The 27,918-nt window shown below is 44.2% G+C and overlaps 2 protein-coding genes and 1 long non-coding RNA gene across 8 annotated transcripts; 1 reads left to right on the top strand and 2 right to left on the bottom strand.

Moving 5' to 3' along the window:
• Window positions 1-176: 176 nt before the first annotated feature.
• On the bottom strand, window positions 177-8,532 carry LOC110499422 (ADP-ribosylation factor-like protein 3). Its single transcript, XM_021576562.2, has 6 exons — window positions 8,402-8,532; window positions 7,729-7,872; window positions 7,517-7,633; window positions 4,091-4,141; window positions 3,805-3,990; window positions 177-3,718 (listed from the first exon to the last, which is right to left on the bottom strand). Exons 1-6 carry the CDS (start codon window positions 8,402-8,404, stop codon window positions 3,671-3,673), a joined length of 549 nt encoding a protein of 182 aa, XP_021432237.1. The 5' UTR covers window positions 8,405-8,532; the 3' UTR covers window positions 177-3,670.
• Window positions 8,533-8,542: 10 nt separating this feature from the next.
• Window positions 8,543-14,823, top strand: LOC110499423. 5 transcript variants are annotated; one of them, XR_002469953.2, is made up of 7 exons: window positions 8,543-8,655; window positions 8,789-8,860; window positions 10,966-11,267; window positions 12,418-12,493; window positions 12,748-13,447; window positions 13,689-13,736; window positions 14,348-14,823. It is a non-coding gene; the product is annotated as an uncharacterized LOC110499423 (long non-coding RNA). The 5 variants fall into 5 exon arrangements; XR_002469950.2 differs by having other exon boundaries at window positions 8,789-8,865; XR_002469948.2 differs by having other exon boundaries at window positions 8,627-8,865; window positions 12,748-12,808; window positions 13,398-13,447.
• Window positions 14,824-18,007: 3,184 nt separating this feature from the next.
• LOC110499421 (metalloproteinase inhibitor 2) lies at window positions 18,008-25,155 on the bottom strand. 2 transcript variants are annotated; one of them, XM_021576561.2, is made up of 5 exons: window positions 24,637-25,155; window positions 21,741-21,841; window positions 21,530-21,638; window positions 20,823-20,947; window positions 18,008-20,717 (listed from the first exon to the last, which is right to left on the bottom strand). In XM_021576561.2, exons 1-5 carry the CDS (start codon window positions 24,764-24,766, stop codon window positions 20,520-20,522), a joined length of 663 nt encoding a protein of 220 aa, XP_021432236.1. In that variant the 5' UTR covers window positions 24,767-25,155; the 3' UTR covers window positions 18,008-20,519. The 2 variants fall into 2 exon arrangements, with proteins under 2 accessions (XP_021432236.1, XP_021432235.2); XM_021576560.2 differs by lacking the exon at window positions 24,637-25,155 and adding an exon at window positions 24,025-24,226.
• Window positions 25,156-27,918: the final 2,763 nt, after the last annotated feature.

The raw sequence follows: 27,918 nt of genomic DNA, 5'->3' as shown, positions 1-27,918 counted from the left end.
TGCAGGTTCACTCATCTCTCCATCAGCACCTTGATAACTAGCTCTGGTCCAGGGTGTTGTTACGGCTTGCTAACACTGAGCTCAGTTTTAGCAAGCCCCACTTAATGCCCTGGACCAGAGCTAGTTGATGCGTGAGGATGGCGAGGTGATTTGTAGACAAAAGTCAACAAAAGGACTGATTTTCAAACATTTATTTAATTAAGGCATGGTTTCTTTCACAAGTTCACCTTTTCAGGGTGGCCTCTGGCCCGGGAACATATTCACAACCATGCAACTTAAAACATACCAAAAACACAAAGGAAGCAAAAAGCCCAGGAGACCGGTGGGAAAGACAATGGACACGTCTTCACTCACAAGACTCCATTACCCCCAAGACTGTATTACCACTAAACAATGAGTGTATGGTTTGATTTATCTTAACACACTTTAAAGTGATGCACATTCTTATGTATTCACCTTCTGCGCAACGCCCACCTCTTTACTATCTGTTGACGGGATACGAAATCTGTTTCTTGTCTCATCTGTCATCATAGTAACTCAGCCATGGTGAGTTGAAGAGAAAGGAGGGGCCTGTGTGAAGCGTGGTGATTGGTTTCTCTCTTTCTCTCAAACACACACAGCTGTCGAACAGCTGTCTGAATCACAAGGAGAAAAAAGGCAGCAATCCTGTCGCCTCACAAAGATAGGCATCACACTCCCCCGTCTGGCTCCTCGCGTTGCCCACACACACACACACACACACACACACACACACACACACACGACTTCTATGCACAGATAAAACAACCACAGAACTTTGAAAGCTCTGAATGAGAGAACACAAACAGACTTGTGTAGAAGATAACAGGCCTTAGATTTCTCCCTGGCTCTGTGCCCAAATGGCACTCTATTCCCTTTGTCGTGCACAACTTTTGACCAGAACCCATAGGGTTGGACATCGGGTGCTATTTGGGACGTAGCCTCTCTGTGCCCAGAGATTTAAAGACATGTTGATTAACGTCTCTAAGCAAACAATAAAGATCTCATTTATCAGACACTTTGATGGAAAGTCACATTCAGTTAGCAGCATATAAAATCACACAGTGCCTGTGGCCCATGTAGGAATCGAGAGGAGGCGAGAGAAAGAAGAGTTTCACAATGAGTCTTTGTAAGAGCAGAGACATTTTATAGTCCCACAGCCACAGGCCCTCAGAATGCATTTCTCGCTCACACACAGCTGGACGCCAGTGTTTTATGGCCAGTGCTCTCTCCCCTGTAGCAGATGTGACACACCCACAACTATGTGCAGCAGGCCTGAACCAACCAAAAAACAGCTATGGTCTGACTTTAGTACTTAAACATAGGCCTGTAGGAGTCAAATGTGGTAGAGTGGTTAGGCTAACTGTAAAGGCTGCGAGCCACGACAAACACACACTCACACAGAGAGAGCAGGCCCATTCATGGGCCCGACCAGCTGGGCCCTGTAAATGTCAAAATCAGCTGACCCCACCTGCCGTGTGTGTGGCACTAGTGTTTTGGAGAGGGCTCTGGTGTGGGGTCTCCAGGGACTGGCAATGACATGGGTCTGGGCAGGTGGCGGTGTTGTTTGGGGTAAAGTGGTGGAGTCCTCCACAGGACATCTCACAGAACTATGTGTGTTTTGGCTGAGGCCTCTTTATACTACCACTCTACAGCCAGGTCAGAAAACAATGCTCTCTTTTTTCCCCCTCACATTTTATTCACGTACCTTCAATCCTTGGACAGATCACATTCAAAAGGAAAAAGCCTTTTGTGAAAATGCCCTCTAAAACCAAAGACAATGCATCACACGAGAAAAACTTTGTCATACACCCTGTTAAAATCGATCAACACCTATGACATATGCAGATATGATAGATTACATAGTACAGGTCTAATACGCACTCTACTATATGCACATAACATATGAATAGGGGTTATATACAATTATAAACGGGGTGGTTTGAGCCCTAAATGCTGATTGGCTGACAGCCATGGTATATCAGACTGTATACCACGGGTATGACAAAACATGTATTTTTACTGCTCTAATCACGTTGGTAACCAGTTTATAACAGCAATAAGGCACCTCGGGGGTTTGTGGTATATGGCCAATACTCTGCGATGCGTCGTGCCTAAGAACAGCCCTAAGCAGTGGTATATTGTCCATATACCACACCCCTTCGTGCTTTATTGCTTAATTGATCATCAAAATTGTTTTATTTTTTCCATTTGATTGAATAGGCTTTGTCCGAAATGGCACACTATTCGCTGTGTAGAGCTCTACTCAAATGCGCTGTGGCCGAACCTAGTTCATTGTTTAGGTAACAGGGTGCCATTTCAGATTAGCCCTAAAGTGTGTTTATTTGTCTTGTTATATATCTTATTTATTTATTTTTGAATATTTTATTTATTTTTTTACATATTAACACGCGTAACCCTAACCCTAACCCTTTACACAGGGGAGTAAAGCACAGTATTCAATGTTTCCCTGTCGTCCTAGTAACCACACACTGTTTCTGTTGTTTGCGAGCATCTCACAGTACGCTATTACCCTCTACTTCACCATAAATAAAGAATTACAAAAATATACCTCACTTCAAAACAGAACTGCAGAAAGAAAGGAGCTTGTCATGGAATTAAAAACAACAACTGAATGAAGTAGAATATGAGGGAGAGAGTGATGAGAAAGAATGAGAGGGGGAGAAAGGTAGTCTGGATAACAGTCTCTTTGGCTATCAATCCAGTCCTGTCATGCTTTGGAATATGACACAGAGTACAAGGAGAGGAATGTAAGCTAACGAGACTGGCACCCAAGCTAGGAGAGAGAGAGAAGAGAGAGCTGGGTTTCCAGGGCAACCTGTAAAGAGTGAGTGAATAGGCTAATATTGTGGTGAAGGACAGTATCAAGATCTGGAATGTCTTAGGGTGGAGTGTCTTGAAGGGGTGGAGGTGGGAAGGTTAGGCTGGGGTGGAGTGTCTTGAAGGGGTGGAGGTGGGATGGTTAGGCTGGGGTGGAATGTCTTGACAGAGTGGAGGTGGGATGGTTAGGCTGAGGTGGAATGTCTTGAAAGGGTGGAGGTGGGATGGTTAGGCTGGGGTGGAATGTCTTGACAGAGTGGAGGTGGGATGGTTAGGCTGAGGTGGAATGTCTTGACAGGGTGGAGGTGGGAAGGTTAGGCTGAGGTGGAGTGTCTTGACAGGCTGGAGGTGGGATGGTTAGGCTGGGGTGGAATGTCTTGACAGGGTGGAGGTGGGATGGTTAGGCTGGGGTGGAATGTCTTGAAAGGGTGGAGGTGGGATGGTTAGGCTGAGGTGGAATGTCTTGACAGGGTGGAGGTGGGATGGTTAGGCTGAGGTGGAATGTCTTGACAGGGTGGAGGTGGGATGGTTAGGCTGGGGTGGAATGTCTTGACAGGGTGGAGGTGGGATGGTTAGGACGGGGAGGGGCGTCTCTGGTCTCCTGGGATGAGTTCCCTTTGTACCCCCACTCAATTTTGAAGAGCAACATGGAAGTTGTAGTTCTAGCGAGAGTTGTAGTTTAGTAAACAATGTGTAGAGGCCAGCCAGGCGGTTAAAAACTCTCTTCAAGTCCATGTTGATGTAGTGTGTACATTCACAGGTACACCCTGTCCTCCCAAAGGCTCAGGGTGTGTGAAAACGGACATCTGTGCTACTTCTTCTTAGCATTGACACTCTTGCAGAGCCAGTTCATTCCGTCCTAAAAATAGATGGGAGGAAAATTACATTCCAATCAACTTCCTGAATTGAAAACACAAATTGCCCCTAAACTCTGTTGCATCTCACCTGTACCCCCTCCCCGGTGAGGGCAGAGCAGGACTGGATCTGCCAGACGCGGTCCCGGATGGTGTGCAGGTTAAGTCCCTCAGCGATCTCAGAGGCTGGGGCTGCAGTCAACAGGTCCTGCTTGTTGGCAAATATCAGCACTGGAACCCCACTCAGCTTCTCCTCATCCAACAGCTCAGCCAGCTCCTAGAACACACACATCAACATGGGATCCCAATATAAACCTGTGTGTATGTAGAATATGCACATTACACAGCACACAAACATCACTTGAGGCAAGACTCACCTGCCCCGTCTCCTCAAATCTTTTTCTGTCTGCACTGTCGATGACGTAAATCTGAAACGCAATAATGTTTCCATTCAAAAGTATTAGTAGCACACTTCTGGTGGTGTGTAAGTGTGTGTGTGTGTGTGTATACAGTACCAGTCAAAAGTTTGGACACACCTACTCATTCAAGGGTTTTTCTTTATTTGTACTATTTTCCATAATATAGAATAATAGTGAGGACATCAAAACTATGAAATAACACATGTAGAATCATGTAATAACCAAAAAAGTGTTAAACAAATCAAAATATATTTTAGATTATTCAAAGTAGCCACCCTTTGCCTTGATGACAGCTTTGCACACTTGGCATTCTCTTAACCAGCTTTATGAGGTAGTCACCTGGAATGCATTTCAATAAAAGGTGTGCCTTATTAAAAGTTAATTTGTGGAAATTGCTTTCCTTCTTAATGCATTTGAGCCAATCGGTTGTGTTGTGACAAGGTAGGGGTGGTATACAGAAGAGAGCCCCATTTGGTAAAAGACCAAGTCCAAATTATGTGAAGAACAGCTCAAATAAGCAAAGAAAACAACAGTCCATCATTACTTGAAGACATGAAGGTCAGTCAATCCGGAAAATTGCAAGAACTTTGAAAGTTTCTTCAAGTGCAGTCGTAAAAACCATCAAGCGCTATGATGAAACTGGCTCTCATGAGGACCGCCACAGAAAAGGAAGATCCAGAGTTACCTCTGCTGCAGAGGATACGTTCATTAGAGTTACCAGCCTCAGAAATTGCAGCCCAAATAAATGCTTCACAGATTTCAAGTAACAGACATCTCAACAACAACTGTTCAGAGGAGACTGCATGAATCAGGCCTTCATGGTCGAATTGCTGCAAAGAAACCACTAACAGCCACCAATAAGAAGGAGACTTTCTTGGGCCAAGAAACACGAGCAATGGACATTAGATGGGTGGAAATCTGTCCTTTGGTCTGATGAGTCCAAATTTGAGCTTTTTGGTTCCAACTGCTGTCTTTGTGAGACGCAGAGTAGGTGAACGGATGATCTCTGCATGTGTGGTTCCAACTGTGAAGCATGGAGGAGGATGTTTGATGGTGTTTTGCTGGTAACACTATCAGTGATCTATTTAGAATTCAAGGCAGACTGAACCGGCATGACTACTACAGCATTCTGTTCTGGGGGTTACTACATGACTCCATATGTGTTATTTCATAGTTTTGATGTCTTCACTATTATTCTACAATGTAGAAAATAGTACAAATAAAGGAAAACCATTGAATGAGTAGGTGTGACTGGTATATATATATATATATACAGTGCCTTGCGAAAGTATTCGGCCAACCTCACTGAGCTCGAGCTGTTTTGCAAGGAGGAATGGGAAAAAATGTCAGTCTCTCGATGTGCAAAACTGATAGAGACATACCCCAAGCGACTTACAGCTGTAATCGCAGCAAAAGGTGGCGCTACAAAGTATTAACTTAAGGGGGCTGAATAATTTTGCACGCCCAATTTTTCAGTTTTTGATTTGTTAAAGTTTGAAATATCCAATAAATGTCGTTCCACTTCATGATTGTGTCCCACTTGTTGTTGATTCTTCACAAAAAAATACAGTTTTATATCTTTAACTTTGAAGCCTGAAATGTGGCAAAAGGTCGCAAAGTTCAAGGGGGCCGAATACTTTCGCAAGGCACTGTATATATACACATATGTACATACAGTTGAAGTCGAAGTTTACATACACCTTAGCCAAATACATTTAAACTCAGTTTTTAACCATGCCTGACATTTAATCATTGTAAAAATTCCCTGTCTTAGGTCAGTTAGGTTCACCACTTTATTTTAAGAATGTGAAATGTCAGAATAATAGTAGAGAGAATTATTTATTTAGGCTTTTATTTCTTTCATCACATTCCCAGTGGGTCAGAAGTTTACATACACTCAATTAGTATTTAGTAGCATTGTCTTTAAATTGTTTACCTTGGGTCAAACGTTTCAGGTAGCCTTCCACAAGCTTCCCACAATAATTTGGGTGAATTTTGTCCCATTCCTCCTGACAGAGCTGGTGTAACTGAGTCAGGTTTGTAGGCCTCTTTGCTCGCACACGCTTTTTCAGTTCTGCCCACAAATGTTCTATAGGATTGAAGTCAGGGCTTTGTGATGGCCACTCCAACACCTTGACTTTGTTGTCCTTAAGCCATTTTGACACAACTTTGGAAGTATGCTTGGGGTCATTGTCCACTTGGAAGACCCATTTGTGACCAAGTTTTAACTTTAACTGATGTCTTGAGATGTTGCTTCAATATATCCACATAATTTTCGTTCTCATGATGCCATCTATTTTGTGAAGTGCATCAGTCCCTCCTGCAGCAAAGCACCACCACAACATGATGCTGCCACCCCCGTGCTTCACGGTTGGGATGGTGTTCTTCGGCTTGCAAGCCTCCCCCTTTTTCCTCCAAACATAATGATGGTCATTATGGCCAAGCAGTTATATTTTTGTTTGACCAGAGGACATTTCTCCAAAAGGTATGATCTTTGTCCCCATGTGCAGTTGCAAAACGTAGTATGTTTTTTTTATGGCGGTTTTGGAGCAGTGGCTTCTTCCTTGCAGAGTGGCCTTTCAGGTTATGTTGATATAGGCCTCGTTTTACTGTGGATATAGATACTTTTGTCACTGTTCCTCCACAATCTTCACAAGGTCCTTTGCTGTTGTTCTGGGATTAATTTGCACTTTTCGCACCAAAGTACGTTAATCTCTAGGAGGCTGAACGCGTCTCCTTCCTGAGCGTATGACGGCTGCGTGGTCCCATGGTGTTTATACTTGCGGTCTGTACAGATGAACGTGGTACCTTCAGGCGTTTGGAAATTTCTCCCAAGGATGAACCAGACTTTCTGAGGTCTCGGCTGATTTCTTTTGATTTTTCCATGATTTCAAGCAAAAGGGCACTGAGTTTGAAGGTAGGCTTTGAAATACATCCACAGGTACACCTCCAATTGACTCAAATGATGTCAATTAGCATATCAGAAGCTTCTAAAGCCATGACATCATTTTCTGGAATTTTCCGAGCTGTTCAAAAGGCACAGTCAACATAGTGTGAACATAATGTAAACTTCTGACCCACTGGAATTGTGATACAGTGAATGATAAAATAAATAATCTGTCTGTAAACAATTGTTGGAAAAATTACTTGTGTCATGCACAAAGTAGATGTCCTAACCGACTTGCCATAACTATAGTTTGTTAACAAGAAATTTGTGGAGTGGTTGAAAAACAAGTTTTAATGACTCCAACCTAAGTGCATGTATACTTCTGACTTCAACTGTGTGTGTGTGTGTGTGTGTGTGTGTGTGTGTGTGTGTGTGTGTGTGTGTATATATAAATAAATGGGTACCCCCATGAAGGAAGCTATGGTTAAGCCACTCACCAGCACATCAGTGTTCTCAAAGTAGTTTCTCCAGTAGGGTCTGATCTTCCTCTGTCCCCCAATGTCCCACACATTCAACTTAAAACCCTGAGACTGAACACTCTTTATGTTGAAGCCCTGGAGAGAGAGAGTGTTTTAAGTGATAGTCTAGCACAAATAACACCCCCCAAACCCCTAGTGATGTGCGTATGTGTTCCCCAGTAGTACTGTACCTGTGTGGGGGTGATGTGACTGATGTCCTCGGAGGCCAGTTGTTTCAGCAGAGTGGTCTTTCCCCCGTTATCCAAACCCAGCAACAAGATCCGAACCTCCTGATCTGGTGTGCTCTTTAGCTTCCGAAGGATTGACAGCAAACCCTGTAACATATCAAACCCCGATCCGTTATCCCAACTCGTGACATGAGCAATGGAGCAGCAACAGGAGCATACCTGCGTTCTAAATGAGCTAACTACAGTAACTAGCGATCTGGCTATTCGCATCCCTCCACAACAGGCTGATCAATTGCCTGCGACTCGAGCCTCAAGGATGCGCAGAGAGGAACACAGAAAATAGAAGATAATTCTCGAACTAATTATTCTCTCTCTAGAAATTCACGGTGGTTACAAATAGGGAAAGCGTTCTGAATCCGACTGAGCTAACTAATTATGTCGCTAGCAACAGTTTCAAAGGGTTTAGCTATGCTAGGCTGCTAATCTCATGATAAACCAACAGAGGAACAAGACCGCTGCAGTCAGCTTTCCCCCCCAAAATCTTTATGTTTCACCAATTTATGAATGTCTTAGAAGGTACAGTGGCAACATTTTAGAACAATCGTATTGTTAATTATGCCTTTATTTGATTCGATCTACATTATAATAGCTATTTATCGCAATAAATTGAACTCACCATCTTGTTGCTTTATCTCTCCAAGACGCCACCGATGTTACTAGGGCCCCTAGTAGGGGGCGATGACGTGGGACACAAGTTCACGCGAGAACACAACAGGTGTGGGCGTAAACTAGGGCACGCCACTTAGCATTATAATTAGCCACTTTAGCTATTAACTAAAGCTCTGTCAACTAACAATTCCCCACGTAAATTGGTCCCACGATTGAAATACATTGTGTACTAACGGAGGCATAAATAACAACACCGCAAATGTATGATAATGGGTTCTTATTTGCAATGTATTTTGTGTTTAATTTAGAAAGAGAAAAGTCAAGATCTGCTGCGTGCATATTTTAAAGGATGAGATGACATAAAGTTCATATAATAATTGATTTATTCCTTAAGTTATTTTTCTAGAGAGAGTGATCTGCCCCGGTCTGCGGAGGAGGCAACATTTTTGCAGTTCAGCTCTGAAATGTAACGTATGTGTTCAGTTGGTTTGTTTGCATTTATTGATACAGTACGATTGTTTCGCTCTATGTTTTGCACCGTTTCGTAATTCTGGGCGTGCTTGTTGGACACAGCTGCTATTGTCCATGCTTCGCAAAATGCGGCTAACTTGACAGGCAAGTTGTATCGGGCTGTTGAATGACAGTTTTACGGTGATTCCAAGAATGTCCCCACAATATGTGATGGTCCAATTCATATGTGAGTGCATCTGTTCTAGACATGAAATCGCAGATGCACTTGGCAAAGGATCGATGTCAACAATTATTCTCTACAGTTTTGTAAGATTGCATTGCATGTAAGTTAGATAGGTACTTGTTTCCTGCTGCATTTGAAGTTAATTGCCTTTTTATGGTAGTTTCTCTACCTTTCGTGGTTGAACTGTTATGACCCATTAGTAAACAGTACCTTAATTTCCTAGTCTGCTTCCCCTCATGTGCTACAGTTCTGCAGAACAGGTTTCACACCCTGTGTTTTTAGATCAGTGCAGATGAAGGAAGAGACAAGGAGAGGGGTTTTTGAGATGCAGAGGTAGATGATTGACATCCAGTCTAACTAGACTGTCCTGTGGAAAATTAATATTTGTGGTTGATCATAGCCTTGCCTCAGACAAGTCTCAACCTCATCACATCACATGCTTTAAGGCTTCTCTTCGACTCTCTCACCCCCTCTTAGTCATTCACATCTTTCTCCCTGCACCTTTCTCTCCCTCTGCCCTAACTCTCTAATTCTCTTCACACAATACCAAACGTTTGCTAATTAATTAATTTATATGTTTTTTCATATGTTGATGTACCAGATGCTAAGATGCTATTCTGCTCAGTCAGTGTGCAGCTGCAGCAGAGAGAGTACACACCATGACCCTGCTGTTCAAACAAACAGCTCTGGTTCCAGCCTGCTTCTAGCTTTCCCTGGGCCTGTGTGCATCTCAAAAGTCTTGACTGGCCTCCTCTCCTCCTCCCCGCCTGATATCCTATCTCTGGCTGTTTGAAATATGCAGGAAATGCTCCTTTGAATAACTTTGGAAGGGTGGATGATTAATTAATTGATTATAAATGAAATCATTGGTCAGTTCACTTTGTTGCGTGAGCGATAGAAACACACTGCAGGTACCACAGGGATGTCTGTCCCTGGGTTGGGTTCAAAGGTTATGGCTAACTGGTCAGAGCAGGTTTGATTGGTTGGAAAGTAGGTTACCCACTGAACTCTGGGATGGGAGATAGTTTTTACAAAGGAAAATGTGAACGATATGATACTGTAATAATATAAGTTGTCTCAAGATTAGACCTACGCTTTAGTCAGCTGGCCCTCGCTACATATTCGTCGCCAGACCCACTGGCGCCAGGTCATCTATAAGTCTATGCTAGGTAAAGCTCTGCCTTATCTCAGCACACTGGTCACGATAACAACACCCTCACGTAGCACGCGCTCCAGCAGGTATATATCTCACTGGTCATCCCCAAAGCCAACACCTCCTTTGGCTGCCTTTCCTTCCAGTTCTCTGCTGGTAATGACTGGATGAATTGCAAAAATTGCTGAAGCTGGAGACTTACATTTCCCTCACTAACTTTAAACATCAGCTATCTGAGCAGCTAACCGATCTCTGCAGCTGTACATAGTCCATCTGTAAATAGCCCACCCAATCTACCTACCTCATCCCCATATTGTTTTTATTTACTTTGCTGCTCTTTTGCACACCAGTATCACTACTTACACACCATCATCTGCTCATCTATCACTCCAGTGTTAATTTGCTAAATTGTAATTACCTTGCTACTATGGCCTATTTATTGCCTTACCTCCTCACGCCATTTGCACACACTGTATATAGACTTTCTTTTTCCTATTGTGTTATTGACTGTACGCTTGTTTATTCCATGTAACTCTGTGTTGTTGTTTCTGTCGCACTGCTTTGCTTTATCTTGGCCAGGTCGCAGTTGTAAATGAGAACTTGTTCTCAACTAGCTTACCTGGTTAAATAAATATTTTAATTTTAAATTAGGCCTATACTAAAGGGGGCTATTCTAACAACTGAAAACAAGAAAAATAATCAACATGTCTTTTTGTTCTTCCAGGGAAAGGCGGAGGGGCTGATTGGACCACGTTGATGTTGGTACAGGACCAAAGAGCTAAACGGTGACTGCAGACTCAACTCAGTTTGGGAGGTGGTTTGGAGACCTTGTTTGTGACTTTAGACCTAGGTGGTGAGGCGGAGGGTTACGATGGCTGTGAGCAGGTTTGACATAGATGCGCCGCGGTGGGATCAGTCCACGTTTATTGGCAGACTGAAGCACTTTGTCAACATCACAGACTGGAGGACAGCACTACTGCCAGACTCACGACTGGACGAGTCTAAAGCACTGGTGGAGAACTGAAGGTAATGCACACACACACACACCACTGTGAAGTACACACACACACACAGATACCTCGAGGTTAGAGTGGTGGGCCAATAACCGTAAGGTCGCTGGTTCGAATTCCTTGAGCAAGGCCCTATTTGCTCCAGGAACGCTGGTTAAATAGTGGACCCTGGCTCTGACCCCAACTCTCTGCATGAGTCTCGGAGTTGTGATATGCTAGAAACACACTTGTAAGTGTGTTATAGGACAAATATAATTAAGCACCCACCAAATTATATAATAATTATTATAAACTGGGTGGTTCGCTCACTAAATGCTGTTTGGCTGACAGCCATGGTATATCAGACCGTATCTAGAAGAAAAAGAAACGCACACCTATTAAGACGAGGTGCTGGCTAGCGGAGTAGAAACTTGAAAATAAAAGAGAGCCGCACACTCTAGGAGCTCAGATGCAAAAATGTAATTACCAACGTTTCGACAGCCAAGCTGTCTTCGTCAGGGTATAATCACAAACACTGCGGGATGACTCGTTTATATAGTGTCAAAAGACACAGGTGTCTGTAATCATGGCCAAGAGTGGCCTAACACCATTGGTTAATAATCAAATATTAAAATGTACAAAAAACAGCATACAAACAAATGGATAGCATACGATCATAGATTAATTTAACTACACAAGTTTACAAACAATTACAATGGCAAAGTCACAATAATCACAAGAATGGCTTCAGATCAAAGTCTACGTTGAGACCGAAGGGAGCAAGGGTCTTTAAGTTAAAGATCCAGGCAGCCTCTCGTTTTAACAATAAATGATCAAGGTCAGACCGTATACCACGGGTATGACAAAACATGTATTTTTACTGCTCTAATCACGTTGGTAACCAGTTTATAACAGCAATAAGGCACCTCGGGGGTTTGTGATATATGGCCAATATACCACAGCTAAGGGCTGTATCCAGGCACTCCGCATTGCGCCGTGCTTAAGAACAGCTCTTAGCCGTGGTATATTGGCCATATACCACAAACCCTCGAGGTGCCTTATTGCTTAATTATACCACTGTGAAGTAGTAATTTCTCTGCAGTGTTATATCTACAGTTGTTGTTCCTTATGGTGAGAACCTGGAGAATATCAAGAGCTATTTAAATATCTCTGCTCTCCCTCTTCAGTCAGATAGGAGTGGCCTATTTAACTGCAACTAGAACTGCACTAGCTACTGCTGTGGGACTCAACCTCTACACAAAGGTACAGTTTGATGCACAGACACACTGGTTTGATTGATTACATGTTCCACTTCCCCTTCCTGTCTTGTCTCTGCCCCTTCCTGTTGAAAGCTCCTCCCCTGGTGGCGCCCTGGGTTCCATTTGCGGCGGTGGCGTCAGCTAACTGTGTCAATATCCCAATGATGAGGCAACAGGGAGTTCATCTGTGCTCCTGGTGTATTAGCATCCCCATGAAGACAACAGTGAGTTGTTGACCTTCTCCTTCTCTCCTCTCAGAGAGTTCCTGAATGGCATCGCTCTAACAGATGAGAATGGAAACAAACTGGGTCATTCCAAGGTAATGTCTGAATAATTAAATATTCTACTAAATATCGTATTTCTGACTGTTATACAAGAGCAGAAAAATTAAAAATGTCCTCTTCCTCGCGACAGAAAGCAGCTGTGAAGGGCATCACCCAGGTGGTCATTTCCCAGGTTACCATGGCAGCACCGGGCATGAGTAGTGTCAGAGGTTTAAGAGGGAGGGCTGTAGAATTTGAGATCAGTCCTCGCTCCATAGACAATGGAAAGTGGAGCGTGATCCTGTTACTCCCTACAATGACTCATTCCTCTCCTTCTTTTTCCACTTGCCACTCCTTTATCTACTTTCTCTCCTCCTGTGCACCCTCTCTTCTCCTAGTCATTCTCCCCATCATCATGCAGAGACTGGAGTATAACAAGTTTATGCAGTTGGGCCTTTAATCAAAACACCAAGTTCTGCTACTAGACATGCATAGGCTAACTAGCTACAATGTTATCGAATAAACATCCAGAGTTACAGTTCTGTTGACTAAATATCCAGTTACATTGTTCTTGACTAAGTGTGCTTAGAGTGCAGATTGAGGTGCTGTTTGGAGCGATAACCAGCCCTGTCTTTCTGTTAACAGAGGATCACCTTTGTCCACGGACCTTAACAAGTGATAATGGTGGGAGTGTTGTAAGTAGGACTGTTTAGGAGCTTTCACCATGAAGATTGTTGTTTGGTACTACATTTCTCAGGGTTTGCCAAATGGCACCCTATCCCCTATATAGTGCACTACTTTTAACTAGAGCCCTATGGGGCCCTAGCCAAAAGTAGTGCGCCATGTAGTAGGGAATAGGTTACCATTTGGGACGCAAACGTACTTGTCTCTGTCTTACTGGGCACAGTCACCTAACACTCCAAGTCTGTTTTGCAGCCTGGTCTTCATGGTGCCGGCAGCCTGGTCCCTGTTCTCTCAGCAATGGTAAGTAGCTTGTCGACTGGGCAGCGTTCAGTAGGGCCCCTCCATGATGTAGTAGCTGTTTTAGCATCTCATCTTCACGATCAGCTAAGGCATGTTGTAGGTGTTGTGGAAATTCTTACACAGGGACACTCAAAGTCGATCTTAAATGAATCATTGTTTATTGTCAGCGCACTGAAGGGGTTCCAACAAACCTGATGGACCATAATGAACGTCAGGCAGAAGCTCTAACGGGGCAGTCCCCTTAGTTCTCGTACATACTGCAGGGCAAGTCATATTTACATGATTTAGCTTATTCAAAGTTAATTCATCATTAACGTTTGCTTCATTCATGTGACTGACCAATACCTCACGAGGCTTCTTCTCTCTAAGCTGAGACCTTGACACTGAAATATCTTTCGTTCTCAAAACAAGGTCTGGGCGTACTGCCAAATTGCAGATATTGATAAGTGAGGATTTGTTCAATAAGTCACTTGCGTGAACACAGAAATGAGTTATTAGAAAAGCACAAGTATAACATTTCCATCACATAGGATAGTGCTCAAGATCACACCTACAGTAACATATTAGACTTGGTTTGGATCTCACTCTGTCTTCCTCTCACTTTCTTTCAGCTCCATGGGCAGTGTACAATATGTCTACTTCAACAAGGGCCTCTGAACACACACACCTGCCTTCTTAATCATCAGCCAAACAGGGAGAGCATCTGAAGAATAAAAAAAATACAAAATGAGCCAATCAGCATCCTCGGCGATGTCCAATAGGAACGCTTGTAGGAGAAATAGCTTTCTCCTGGTTTATCTTTGTTTATTTTCAACAAATCTTTGTGATTGAAGTGGAGATGTTCTCCAGAAGATAGAGATGTGCCACTGTACTCCAAACGGTGCCTTTATCCACGCTGGAGTACAGTGGCACATCCCATCCCTGCATTGAGGTGCGTTTTTGACCCATATCTCATGACGGCTCCACGTGTCTTAATGTAACCATGACTGCATTCTGACACCAGTGCAGCTCGGTTTAAACAAGTGTAACGCTAGGGTCAGTCTCTTCTGGCAATTAAGTGTGTGTAATTAATAAATATATATATATATTCTCTTTTTATGCTTCTGTCCATAATGTTAATTTGCATACAGTGTATGATTCAAGTGACGCTACTAACCATGTACAGTTTGTGCTGTCTGAATCTTCAATCACACATTTCAACCTCCTTTAGAAAACTGTCTGGAAGGACAATGACCCTTTGGACATTGTGTGTCCCAAATATCATTTGCGTCACAAATGCCACTCTATTTCCTACATAGTGCACTTCTTTTGACCAGAGCCCTTTGGGTCCCATTCAGAAGCAGCCTGTGTTAGTTTAATCTGAGGTCAAGAGTCACTATAACCAACTGTGTGTGTGTGTGTGTGTGTGTGTGTGTGTGTGTGTGTGTGTGTGTGTGTGTGTGTGTGTGTGTGTGTGTGTGTGTGTGTGTGTGTGTGTGTGTGTGTGTGTGTGTGTGTGTGTGTGTGTGTACACGTGCAAATAAAGTGTAGTGTATTGCCCAAACAATGTGATGCCATATCAGGAATAGACGTTTACTAAAGCCATCATGCAGGTGTTCTATAGATGGTTCTGTGGTTTTGCCCTAAGATCTATGCATCAGTGTTCTGAGACTATGGTTCCACAGTTTAGTGTTCTAGAATGCTTGTGTTCACATACGCTGAAGTGAAGCGAGCCTAGCCAATGTACGTTTGGCTGAGTGGTGAAGAAGTCATTGGTACCACCAGATTTCTATTGACAAGTATAATTCTCATTGACTAAACTGTCTTGGTGAATTTTGTTTCAGGATTCTAGTTCCACCCTCCCTGTACTGCAGTCAGTCAAGAACTGAAAGACTGGGATATACATGGGTATTATACACTGTGATTATTCTCTAATGGAATTAGCCTCTGCCAAGTCCTCAACAACTGGATGTTCCAGATTTCAGGGGAAATGGAAAGAGCTTGTGACGCGACTTCCGTTTTTGGACGTTAACAAGGCGACACTCAACTTAACTCCGTAACATTTACTGTATTGGTTGCAGTGGAGAAGAGAACCTCTCCCGTCATTTTTCTTCTCTCATCAAGATCAGATTTGCCTTGTACAAAACAACTGGGAACTCGTAAATCTCCGACTTCAGTATGTTCAAGACAACTGGGAACTCGGAGACAAACGAGCTCCGACTGGGAAAAATTGATTTGAACGTCCGTCCTGCTCGGAATTCCAAGTTGGAAACTCTTGCATCTCTCCACAGCTCCGAGCCGAAGATCACCGACGTCATGATTTGACCATGGTTATTTCCGAGTTCCCAGTTGTCTCTAAAGCACCATAAGTCAGGGATCACTGGCGCTTTCGAGACAACTGGGAACTGGGGGGGGGAAAACTAGGTCAAATCATGACTTCAGTGATCTTCAGGTCGGGAAGTCAGAGCTGTAGAAAGATGCCGGAGTTTACGATCTTGAATTACGAGTTAGATGACAGTTCAAAAATGATTTGTCAGTTGGAGCTCATTTTTTTCCCTAAAGAATTAAGAAGTCCGAATTCCCAGGTGGTTTTTGGACGCAGCCCTAGTTTAAGGCGTTTCTTTTACGCCTGCTATGTTAGGTTACATCCTTACTGATGTAGAAGATGTGGTAATACAAACATACCACCAGGGGACAATGTCTTCTTGACAGAGAGCAACAGAAACTGAAACGCCCGCTTCCCAGATGCAGCCCTATTCCCTATATTAAAAAGGAATTTAACTAGGCAAGTCCGTTAAGAACACATTCTTATTTACAATGACAGCCTTCCCCGGGCCAAATGTGCACCGCCCTATGGGACTCCCAATCACAGCCAGATGTGACACAGCCCGGATTCAAACCAGGGAGTGTAGTAATGCCCAACTCAACTCTGGACCTTGAAGCCTGTGACCCTTTTCTTTTCATTGTTTCCCTCTAATTAGGTTTTGATTTAGACCTGGGACACCAGGTGTGCAATTTATCAGGTAGAACAGAAAACCAGCAGGCTCTGGACCTCAGGCGGAGTTAAACACTATAGTGTTCTGCTATTGACCAGAGCCCTATATAGCCTGCTCAAGTTGTACAACTGATGTATATGGCATTTGGCGGTTGTAATAAAGGTGTTCTGAACAAAAATAACTTTGAGGTAGTATTTGAACCAGGCTAGGACCTGAGGGGGATACTACAAGGTAGGTTCAATGAGTTAGCCAGATAACTTTGTTAAACAAGCTGAAATAAACATTTTCTGGTTCATGAACAAAGCTAAATGTAGCTGTTTATGGTTGAGTTAAGCTTTAAATGGGCATGGTCTGCCTTATCTTTCAAATAAACCCAAGTTATTTCAGAAGTGGAGGCTGCCTCACATTAACCAGGCAAGTAAGTTATGAACAAATTTACATTGTCAGCCCAGGGATTCGATCTAGCAACCTGTCGGTTACTGGCCCAAATGCTCTAACCAGTGCCACCCCATAATGTCTCAAACTCCTCTTAATGTCTGAAAAGGAGTAAATGGAAGGGCATCAAACACATGGAAACCTTATTCCACATTACCTTGAGCCCATCCTCCCCAATTAAGGTGCCACCAACCTGTGTATTTCAGAATATTTAGGCATGTTAGCAGGTTAAATCTTTGAACCTTCTTTGTAGTATACCCCTCTGGGCCAGTGAGACCAACGAGCAGCTCTAGTCTCTCTTTGCATTGGCTAACATTTCCATATTATTTTGTCAGATAAAACACTGATCACTTTCAACATTTCCAGACTGTAGCTATTGAGTCAGTCAATTTCCTGCGCAGGAAATGTCTTTAATAGGTTGTAATCGATGTTAGCATTTTCATTGTGATGCATTGCCAATAAGCAGTAATCTTCAGAACGCCACATTGTTGACCACAGCAGGGATAACAGTCAGCCCATTAAAATTAAAATGTGGTATCCTTTATGCTCAACATCAAGCATACTCAAGTCCAAATGTCACTCCCTGTACTTGAAAGTTCATTCAACAGGCAAAGTACTTCAAGTACACTGTGCAATTTGGGAAGCAGGCTGGTTCTCTATTTAGTCAGCACCCTTCAGTCAGGTAACCACAGGAGGTTGGTGGCAACTTAATTAGGGAGGATAGGCTTGTGGTAATGGCATCAACTGAGATGCCATTCACTCCTTTCCAGACATTATGAGCCATCCTCCCTCCAGCAGCCTCCACTGGTGCAACACTTAAATCAAGGATTGATACTACCAGCAGCACAGACACAGAGAAAGTTATTTCAAAAGGTTTGGTTTTATTTGATAATACTGTCGTATATTTTTGTACAGCAACTGAACGTCCACAAAGGATTAAACATGCATAGTCTGGATGTACTCAAACTCAACCCCTTTATCTCCCACACAACCCCCCCTCCATACGATGTGTACATCAGAAAGCATTGGATAAGGTAGAAGAAATATGGTATTACCAAGGCATTGAAAAGAGAAGTCTAAAAGACAAGTCTGTTTATATCTAGCCAAGCTTCTTTAGATCTATGCAAGTGCCTTCCTTGCAAGTAGGTGGATAGGAGTGAAATTCTCTCACGTGCTCCCAGCGAAAGATATTCACCACTTCATTATTCTTATTTTTAAAGAGACTCGATAGGGAGAAACAATCTATATGTAAACAAAATGGAAAACAGCCCACTCTTAAATTATGCTTCTGATACTTTAAATCCAAATGATATATAGCATTATTTTGAGATGTTAGGAGTCTGTGTCCATCTAAGACACTATATCCTATTGACATGGTTTCCTGATAAGTTACACTTCTCCAGGCATTGGGGATTTGATCTTGCAACCCTTCGGTTACTAGTCCAACGCTCTAACCACTAGGCTACCTGCCGCAATGTAAGATCTGAACATTTGCACACCGCAACGGGCTGCAGTTAAGACTGCCTGGAACGCGGCTGTCTGGTTGTGTCCTGTAAGCGGCTGTCTGGTTGTGTCCTGTAAGGCACCCTATTTCCTATGTAGTGTGCTACTTTTGACCAAGACCCATATAGTGCACTATAATGGAATAGGGTGCCATTTGGGATACACATCTTCCTGTCTGGGGTACTATATTAAGAACACTACAGAGAATCACACGGTTCTACCTCTACTGGAATTCCTCTTCAAAAAGTATAAAATTGACTTCTAATGACAGAAATAATTATAAAAAGTATATGCGTAACTCCTCCCACAGCCTCCAATGAGGCATAGGTACCATACAGCAGTGGAGGCTGGTGGGAGCAGCTGTAGGAGAAAAGGCTTATTGTAACGACTGGAATCAAACATGTGGAAGCCACATTTAACTCCGTTCCATTAATTCCAGTCCAGCCATTACAATGAGCCTATAGCGCCTACCACCAGCCTCCACTGCTGTATAGCCATCAAGGGAGAGAAGGGGTAGTGGGTGGAGACAGATGGGGGTGTTGAGTCTAGAAGGACTGTCGAGGGGAGGGCGGCATAGGGGTGAGGGTTATGGAGAGTGGGGAATGACAGGGGTAAAATGTGATACCATCATCTCACATTCACCAGCCCAGTCTTTGGTGTGACACGCATACTAGAAGGTTTTAAAATGTTATTCACAGATCTGTCTCTGACTGGGATGCTTAAGAGTTCAGACAAAATGAACGCAACCACTTATAAAAACTAAACTATTTTCTTTCCAAATGTCGATTACAATAATCTGGGAAGTCCCGCCTCACCATCAATCTGATTGGTGATAACATGGGCATGAGAAGCAACATCAAATAGCATTTAACTAGAGAAAAAATAATAATAAAAAAGGCAACTTGGAATATGACTTGAATCAAACCAAATGAAACATTGTCTAGCCATCATTGAATAGATATGGGGTTGTTCGTACCTGGGTAGTTTGAGAGGTAGGAGTTTAGGGGCAAAGAGTTACACTTGATTTAGACACCAACCCAACAGGTGGGGGCAGCCATTCCATACAGTAGGTCAAGAGGTAAGTTCTCTGCCCAGGAGGTGCACAAAAGGAATTAAATCAAGTGCACCTCTCTCTTTCAGGGTTCTGTCCAAAATGGCACCCTATTCCCTAGAGAGTGCACTACCTGGGCGCTGGTAAAAAAAATTAAGTAGTGCACTCTATAGGGAATAGGGTGCCATTTGAGACACCCATAGTTTAAAGAATCAGTCCTCCTGACGCCAGCCTCAGGGGGATGTGAAAAATCACTCGACAAGTCAGTCTCACGACCCTAAATCGCTACAAACACCCTGAGCCAGTCTGGCTCCTTCCCCTAGCCTCTAAACCATCTGTTTGATGACCTGAAGGAACCAAGTATGTGTAAGCAATTTGACAAAATGAACCTTCAGAGAGCTATGTGGATCGATTACCCAGGAGGATGCAGAGGGGAGGACAGCTCATGTCTGGAATGGAGTCAATGGAATGGTATCATTTATTCCGTTCCAGCCATTACAACGAGCCAGTCCTCCCCAATTATGGTGTCACCAACCTCCTGTGAAAGCCATCACCATACTATGAATACATCAGGTCCCTTTAGATCTGCAGACAGAAGGGGATAGTAGCTAGGAGTTGTTTTTGAACCAGTAAACAATTTCACTGATCTCACTCAAATCAATCAGCTTTGCCTCGTTATATTTTATGTGTATCATATTAATCTTGCCCTTTCACACAACTTATTTTCTCCTAATATTTCACCAAATTGTTTAGATGTAATTTTCTTTAAAAATAAAAAAAACAAATCAGGCTTTGCAGTGGGCAGCTGGAAGGAAGTGACTAGGGGTCCTCGATGTCCAGGAACTCCTTCTTGGGTGGAGCATTACCGCGGTACCAGGAACAGGAGCCATCGGCCCTCTTGACGCAGGCATAGTGGTTGGCTTGGCGACCGTACACCTGCTTCTCCATCATCAGGTCTGTCCACAGACACTCCTCTGGAGCGGAGATGGCACAGGGCAGGGAGGGGCAGCGCACAATCTACACAGAGAGACACACACACCAGGTTAAGACAAGTCACAGGAGATGTTTCTCTACCAATCTACCTCCTCCAAATCCCCATCCTGCTCCCCACCACCTCCATACCTTGCAGTCACAGCCCATCTGATAGCGCTGAGTCAGACTCTTCTTCTGAGTGGGGCTCATAGACTCCCAGGGAGTGATGTAGTCACACAGGGTCACATGCATCTTCCCACCTGCCTCCACCTTGCCTGCAGAAGAAAAGATAAGGCAGGGAAGAGATCCTCTTTTAAAAAAACAAAATGTGGTTCTGAAACACAAAATCAGACATGCTTTTCTCTTCCTCCCCCTTCCTTAGATGGGGACAGACAGCAGTTAGAAAAGGGAGAGGATGTGAGGGTGAGGAGTAGAATGAGGAGAGGGGTGAGTCATTGAACAGCTAGTCTTACAGAAAATGGTTATCACCATGACGAGGTACATTGGGAATTCTAAAGGAGGAAACACTAGCCTCAGCAGTCCCTGGCCTGGTGTTCCCTGTAATTAGGCTGTGTGTGTGAAAGAACAAGTAGGGAAACCAGAGCACGCATGATCTAATGTCCCTCTGTCTCGCTTTACATCTAGCCCATGTCTGCTCCAGTTGTGCTCACTCTGCACCTTCTGACACAGCCTGATCCCAGATCTGTTTGTGCTGTCTTGCCTACTCTTACAGTTAGTGTTATAAGGAGTTGGCAAGGCAGCACAAACAGCTCTGGGATCAGGCTACTTTTAGCACAGAGCGGAGGAAGATTAACTACGCCATCAGTGTGTGGTAAGGTCCAACAGACTATCCTCACCTGAGATCAGGTACTCCTTCTTGCCACTGGTATCGAAGGTAACGCCACACACAGCGGAGACCGGAGCAGTGAAGACCTCCTCAATGTCCTGGTCAGGACCCTTATACATCTACAACTCAACAACAGGTCAGGGTTAGATGAACACAGGTCTCATATCTTACACAACCACAGGTGACATGTTAGAGGTCAGAGGTCGTGGATGTAGTCTCACCTTGATCTGTTTGATGTCATACTGCATCCTGGTGATGGGGTTACCATAGATATCATTCCCAGTATCTATCTCCTTCTCCCCCACCACCTTCGCTCGGATCACTGCAGGGAGACAGGATCAGAGGACATTAACACACACAAGTCCCAAAAACAAAGCTTCTGTTTGAATTCCTTCTCCCACCACATCTAGTTAACCACCTGCAGATGGTGCCCAGTCAGCCTGAACAGCCTGGCGTTCCTACAGCACAGTAATAAACCAACAACCCACAATACACGGAGTCAAAACAGCCTTTGTTGTTTTGACCGTTTCAGGATGTGAACAGGCTGCCAGTAACATTCCAGATGTTCATGCCCCAGATCACATCACGATTTGTTAGCACATATGGATAGGGAGAGATGTTTCGGTCAGTGAGACCACAAGGCTGTGATTTAGGCAGATTATCGAGAGACAGAGAGACAAAACATAGTGACACTGAAGGATAGAGGACAGACCTAGTATGATAAAGTATAAGCTGTAGTTCCTGTGTTTTAAAAGCCTCACAAACTACATCATGCTTTAGCCATGGGAAGGGAAAATATGAGCAATACAAAAGAACGCAAAAATCACAGAAGTAAAAAATACAATGTACACACACTCCACAGGGCCCTGTCCCCTCGGGTTCCCTTTCTGGCGTGAAACAGAAGCAGACATGGGAGGGGTTCACTGCAGAGTTACTGTCCGACTCCCTCATCTCTCCCCTGGTCCAGGTCGCATGCTTTTCTGCACATGTAACCACATCCCAAGTTCATAGAGGGAGCTCACGGTGGGTGATGCAAACACACCGAGCACCAGCATAAGAACCTGGCTGGCCCAGTCTCCTGCATTCTGTGGAGTTCCTCCCTCTTGCTTCCTGACCTCATTCAGACCCAGAAGCTAATGAGCACTAAGGACACTAGGAATAGAACAGGGTAGACAGCACGCTCAGCTCAGGGAAACAGTGATTTGGGACTGCTGCCGGTTTAATGGCTTTTCCAGAATCATGTTTTCCTAAATAGGCTCCATTCCCCCATGCTACTTCTTAACTAGGTCATATGATCATCCACATTGAGAGCAGAAACTCTTAGGGGGACAGAGAGGTTCACACCTCAAGCCAACCATAGCTATGCAGAAAACATATACATGCATATCACCAGATCTACACATTTTTTCCATGAAAACCCCCATATGAACACATACCACATCCTGAGTTCCTTCTAACCCTCCACTTCATTATCCACCACACTAAATGAATGGACAAAGCCAGCGATCATGTGACTCCATTCCTTCCTATGTGAAGACTCAATAGTGCCTTTGAAGCCCAGGAAGTCAGTTAAGATGTCTCATTTGGGATATTTATGTAGACATAACATGAGCAGTTTGAACTACTCCAGGAAGTGACATTGCAGCCTAGCTCAGTGTTGCGCATTCTATGGTAAGCATCTCAAGTTGAAGACCGACTGGGTACTGCAGGCTGCCATTAGCTACTATAAATTATCCTTATATCCGGTGTGGTATTTTAAAATAATTGGATCAAGGACATACATCTAGTGTAATAGAAGCAATTATTGGTATCGTCGCCATCGTCGAGATGTGCATTTACATGAAGATTGGCCTGCCTTCCAATTGTGCACCGCCCTATGGGACTCCCAATCACCACCGGTTGTGATACAGCCTGGAATCAAACCAGGGTCTGTAGTGCCTTAGACCATTGCGCCACTCGGGAGCCCTAAACTTAGTGGGACTGCGACACCAAGAGGTACTTGTAGGTATGCAGTCACTAGTTAGAGTGACCAGGAAGCAGATGACTTCTGAGGAGTGAATACTGTTGACAAAGTCAGAGGATCCCACCCTGTAAGTCAACTCTGTGTGTGTCCCTATTCTCATGGATACCGTGTATATTTGTGAGAGGTCCTTAACTGTCATAGCTTTTTCCTTTTTGAGTACCCAGAACTGACAGCCAGATGTCATACGCTGCCAGATGGACGCATTCGTATGTGACTGAGAGAAGGCTATACATCACAGTGGTGTGTACTGTACGTCTGTGCAGTCTCCGTGTGTTGCACCTGAGTCTCTTTGAAGTGGTGTGTGTGTCTGTGTTACTATCCTGCTACATTAGGTCGGTGCAGAGCAGGAAAACCCCAGAAACATTCCTGTCATTCCTCACAGCTACACCCCTCAGAGGAAGAGAGAGAAAGAGGAAAGAGAGGAGAGAGAAACTGGTGTGACAGACTTGTTCACAGAGGGATTCGAGCAGAATTTATACTACCTTGCTTATTCCATCCTAGTTTCCCCTGCTCTCTCCCCCTCTTTATGGCTTCCTCTCCTTCATTTTCTATTTGCTGTGCCACGTCCACAAGCCAGACTGTACTCCTAGCCCCACAGCAGATCCCAAAGCACTGTAAACTCATAGGGGACTGTGTGTGTGTGTCCTCTATTTTACGGTACATGGCTGCAGCATAGTCAGGTGGAGACAAGCCTTCAGATCTCAGGCAAAGTTAATCATGCGAACCAACCACCTCAGTTACACATTTCCTGTTGTATCGTGAAACAGGAAACAGCCAGTGTGCAAATGTATAAGCAAAGAACACTTTGTTTGCGTCCCAAATGGCACCATATCACCTACGTGAACAAATTGCAGTATGAACGAACGAACTACAATGTGAACGTACAAACTGACACGTCCATCATACGTATAGGCCTAAACCTGAGAGAATGCATAAGCGACCAACTGACTTATCCCACCGCTGGCACCAATGTCGCGACAGAGCTGGCAAGCACACTACTACCTGCCATGAAGGACCAGACCTCTTGACAGAGGCTGTAGTAGAGAAACAACAAGGTGCACGTGAGGGCGTAGCCGTTCCCGGTCTATACTCACCTACGTCCGCGTTACAGAACGCCTGTTGTGGGTGCACGGGGGCACAGCTGCAGGCTTCAACGAGCTCCTCCGCCTGCCACAGAATCAGCACCGTCAGAGTGCAGAGTACGCCGTTAATTGATAACGGCATTTTCTCCAGCTGTGTCTCGGTTGTTTACCGTATAGAGAGTGAAATTCGTCGAGTGGGCTGTAGGTGTGTGTCTGTGTGGGTAGGCTATGTGTCAACAGCTACAATGACCGTTAACCAAGATCAAATAACGGAAGAAAAGCCCCAGTCAGCTAGTTGTCCCTCGCAGGGAAAAAACAAGTGTGTGACCTTCACTTTGAGTCGTTGCGCGTTTCTATCTTTTGGGTGTGTTTTCATTTCTCCGTGATTAGGCGGCTTTTAAGGCTGCTGCAGGATGGACTCCTCCCCTCTCGGTGACGATTTGTCCAGCGGTAAGCGCTCGAGCCCTGGGTTAAAAGTTTTCATATTCTCTTTGCCTGCCCACCCGCCCAAACTCCTTGCTCCGGCCGAACGCTACGCCACGCCTATGGACGTAGTTTTTTTTCCACATTGAGGGGGTTCGATTAATCTCGCACGGGCGCCCGTGTAAGCGTGTTTTGCAACGACAGAAAGTTGATTGCATTCGATTTGGAACCTGCGAAGTCAGCTCAAAACAAAAGTGATGTAATTAAGCACATGTAGTAATTAGTAGGATTCAGTGTTTTCCTATGCAAAAGTGATAGCGTAGACAGACAGACAGACAGACAGATAGATATGATGAAAATGTTTTACAAATATAACATAGTAGGGCTAGGCTAGACAGTAGACCTAACCTACTAGGCATACTTGGGTTACAGATACAGTATAATAATAATACACATTTACTTGTGTAGTGCTTAAAAAACAAACAATAACACGTTTATTTATATATATATATATTACACTTTATCTGCCTTCCCAATGAAAACTAGTTAGAAAACTCAAACATTTATTTTGTGGAAAAGAGATGTATGTTTCTGGACAATGCAATATGCTGCCTTGTTGACAGAATGGCACAAATAACTGTTTGATTTGAGAAGGGCGCTCCTCCATCACTTTTGCCCTATGACATGATGGGCCTTTTCAACCCCGGCCAGTCTAAAATAACTTCCTCATTGAGTCTGGATCTGAGTACCTTCTCAAGGAGTTCTAGAAACTATCTGATTGGTCCCAGGAACCGATCGATTAGGCCAGAGCCAGAATACAGGTGGTAAAGCAGTGTTTGAAAAGTCGTCATTGGCTTTGATACTCTGATTGGTTAAAGATGATCCAATGACTGATGACTTTGTTTTGTACTGGAGGCGAAAGAAACGCACACCTGTTTAGGAGAGGTGCTGGCTAGCGGAGTAGAACACCTGTTTAGGCGAGGTGCTGACCGGCGGATAGAACACCTGTTTAGGAGAGGTGCTGGCCAGCGGAGTAGAACACCTGTTTAGGAGAGGTGCTGGCTAGCGGAGTAGAACACCTGTTTAGGCGAGGTGCTGGCTAGCGGAGTAGAACACCTGTTTAGCGGAGGTGCTGGCTAGCGGAGTAGAACACCTGTTTAGGAGAGGTGCTGGCTAGCGGAGTAGAACACCTGTTTAGGAGAGGTGCTGGCCAGCGGAGTAGAACACCTGTTTAGGAGAGGTGCTGGCTAGCGGAGAAGAAAACCTGTTTAGGGGAGGTGCTGGCTAGCGGAGTAGAACACCTGTTTAGGGGATGTGCTGGCTAGCGGAGTAGAACACCTGTTTAGGGGAGGTGCTGGCTAGCGGAGTAGAACACCTGTTTAGGAGAGGTGCTGGCTAGCGGAGTAGAACACCTGTTTAGGCGAGGTGCTGGCTAGCGGAGTAGAACACCTGTTTAGGGGAGGTGCTGGCTAGCGGAGTAGAACACCTGTTTAGGAGAGGTGCTGGCTAGCGGAGTAGAACACCTGTTTAGGAGAGGTGCTGGCTAGCGGAGTAGAACACCTGTTTAGGGGAGGTGCTGGCTAGAGGAGTAAAACACCTGTTTAGGCGAGGTGCTGGCTAGAGGAGTAAAACACCTGTTTAGGCGAGGTGCTGGCTAGAGGAGTAGAACACCTGTTTAGGCGAGGTGCTGGCTAGAGGAGTAGAACACCTGTTTAGGCGAGGTGCTGGCTAGAGGAGTAGAACACCTGTTTAGGCGAGGTGCTGGCTAGCGGAGTAGAACACCTGTTTAGGCGAGGTGCTGGCTAGAGGAGTAGAACACCTGTTTAGGCGAGGTGCTGGCTAGAGGAGTAGAACACCTGTTTAGGCGAGGGTGTCGTGTCCATGCCGGTATAACGTAGGGACGAAATCAAGTGGTTTGCTTCCAAAAAGTAGGCCGCAACTGGGTACGTCGAGTTTTTGCAGCTAATGGTGCTATGATGCTCCAAAATTTGTACTTTTAATGCTTTGTTTTGTACAACACACCTCATTTTGACCCTGACACAAACACCTTCAATAATGGCAGTCTCAGACTGAAATATGTAGCGAACAATAAAGCAGGGGAATAGTTCAGTTTGAGTCGTCAGGCAACTATTCTCCTCTCCTCTTCTCTGTTTTGAATCGCATCCTCTTCTCTGTCCAGTAGAGCTGCTGACCTTATTCGCATGTTGAGCGAGAGAAGGAGAAGGAGAGAATGAGGACTTGATAGAGAGAGGAGGGAGAGAGAGAGAGACCTTGCCCTCTGAAAGGTCAGAATAGTTTTATTTTGACCCCACTGTGCGAGGTCAAGAGGTCAGGATGATTTATATCAGGCTTTTTATGCTGTGACTGTTGGTCACCAGAGTTGGGATTTTACAACTGACAGTTGACCTTTTCAAACAGAATATGTTGAAGTACATCTATGACAACAGTTGCATGTATGGGGGCAACCTCTGAAAGTGACACACGAGATATAGACAGTATGACAGATAGTTCAGAAGTTCAAACGTGTGTCACTGTCACCATGGAAACCCCAAAAGCGGTCAGTCAACCCAATCCGGACAAATAACCTTATAACCTTGTGGAATTTGTCCATCCCTTTTGCAAACACTCACACAAACATTTCCGTGCTTGTGTTTATGAGTGTTCTATAACAATGCACTACCAACTGAATGTCTCCGTTGGTGCAGTTGATGTTGTACATTTCAGGGGTAAACATGTATGACATTGGATTTGTGTATATAATACTGATGTGGGATTTTATGGGACTTTCAATTGATTATGTATTTCTTTGTTTACTTTCGTTTCCATAAAAGCCCATTTGGACGGTTGTTGAAAATTAGTGCAAGCTAGAAA

This window comes from Oncorhynchus mykiss, chromosome 20 (genome assembly GCF_013265735.2).
Source record: "Oncorhynchus mykiss isolate Arlee chromosome 20, USDA_OmykA_1.1, whole genome shotgun sequence".
Classification (NCBI taxonomy): Eukaryota; Metazoa; Chordata; class Actinopteri; order Salmoniformes; family Salmonidae; genus Oncorhynchus; species Oncorhynchus mykiss.
Note: the sequence above shows the minus strand (reverse complement) of the source record. Positions and strands in the feature narration are given on the sequence as shown.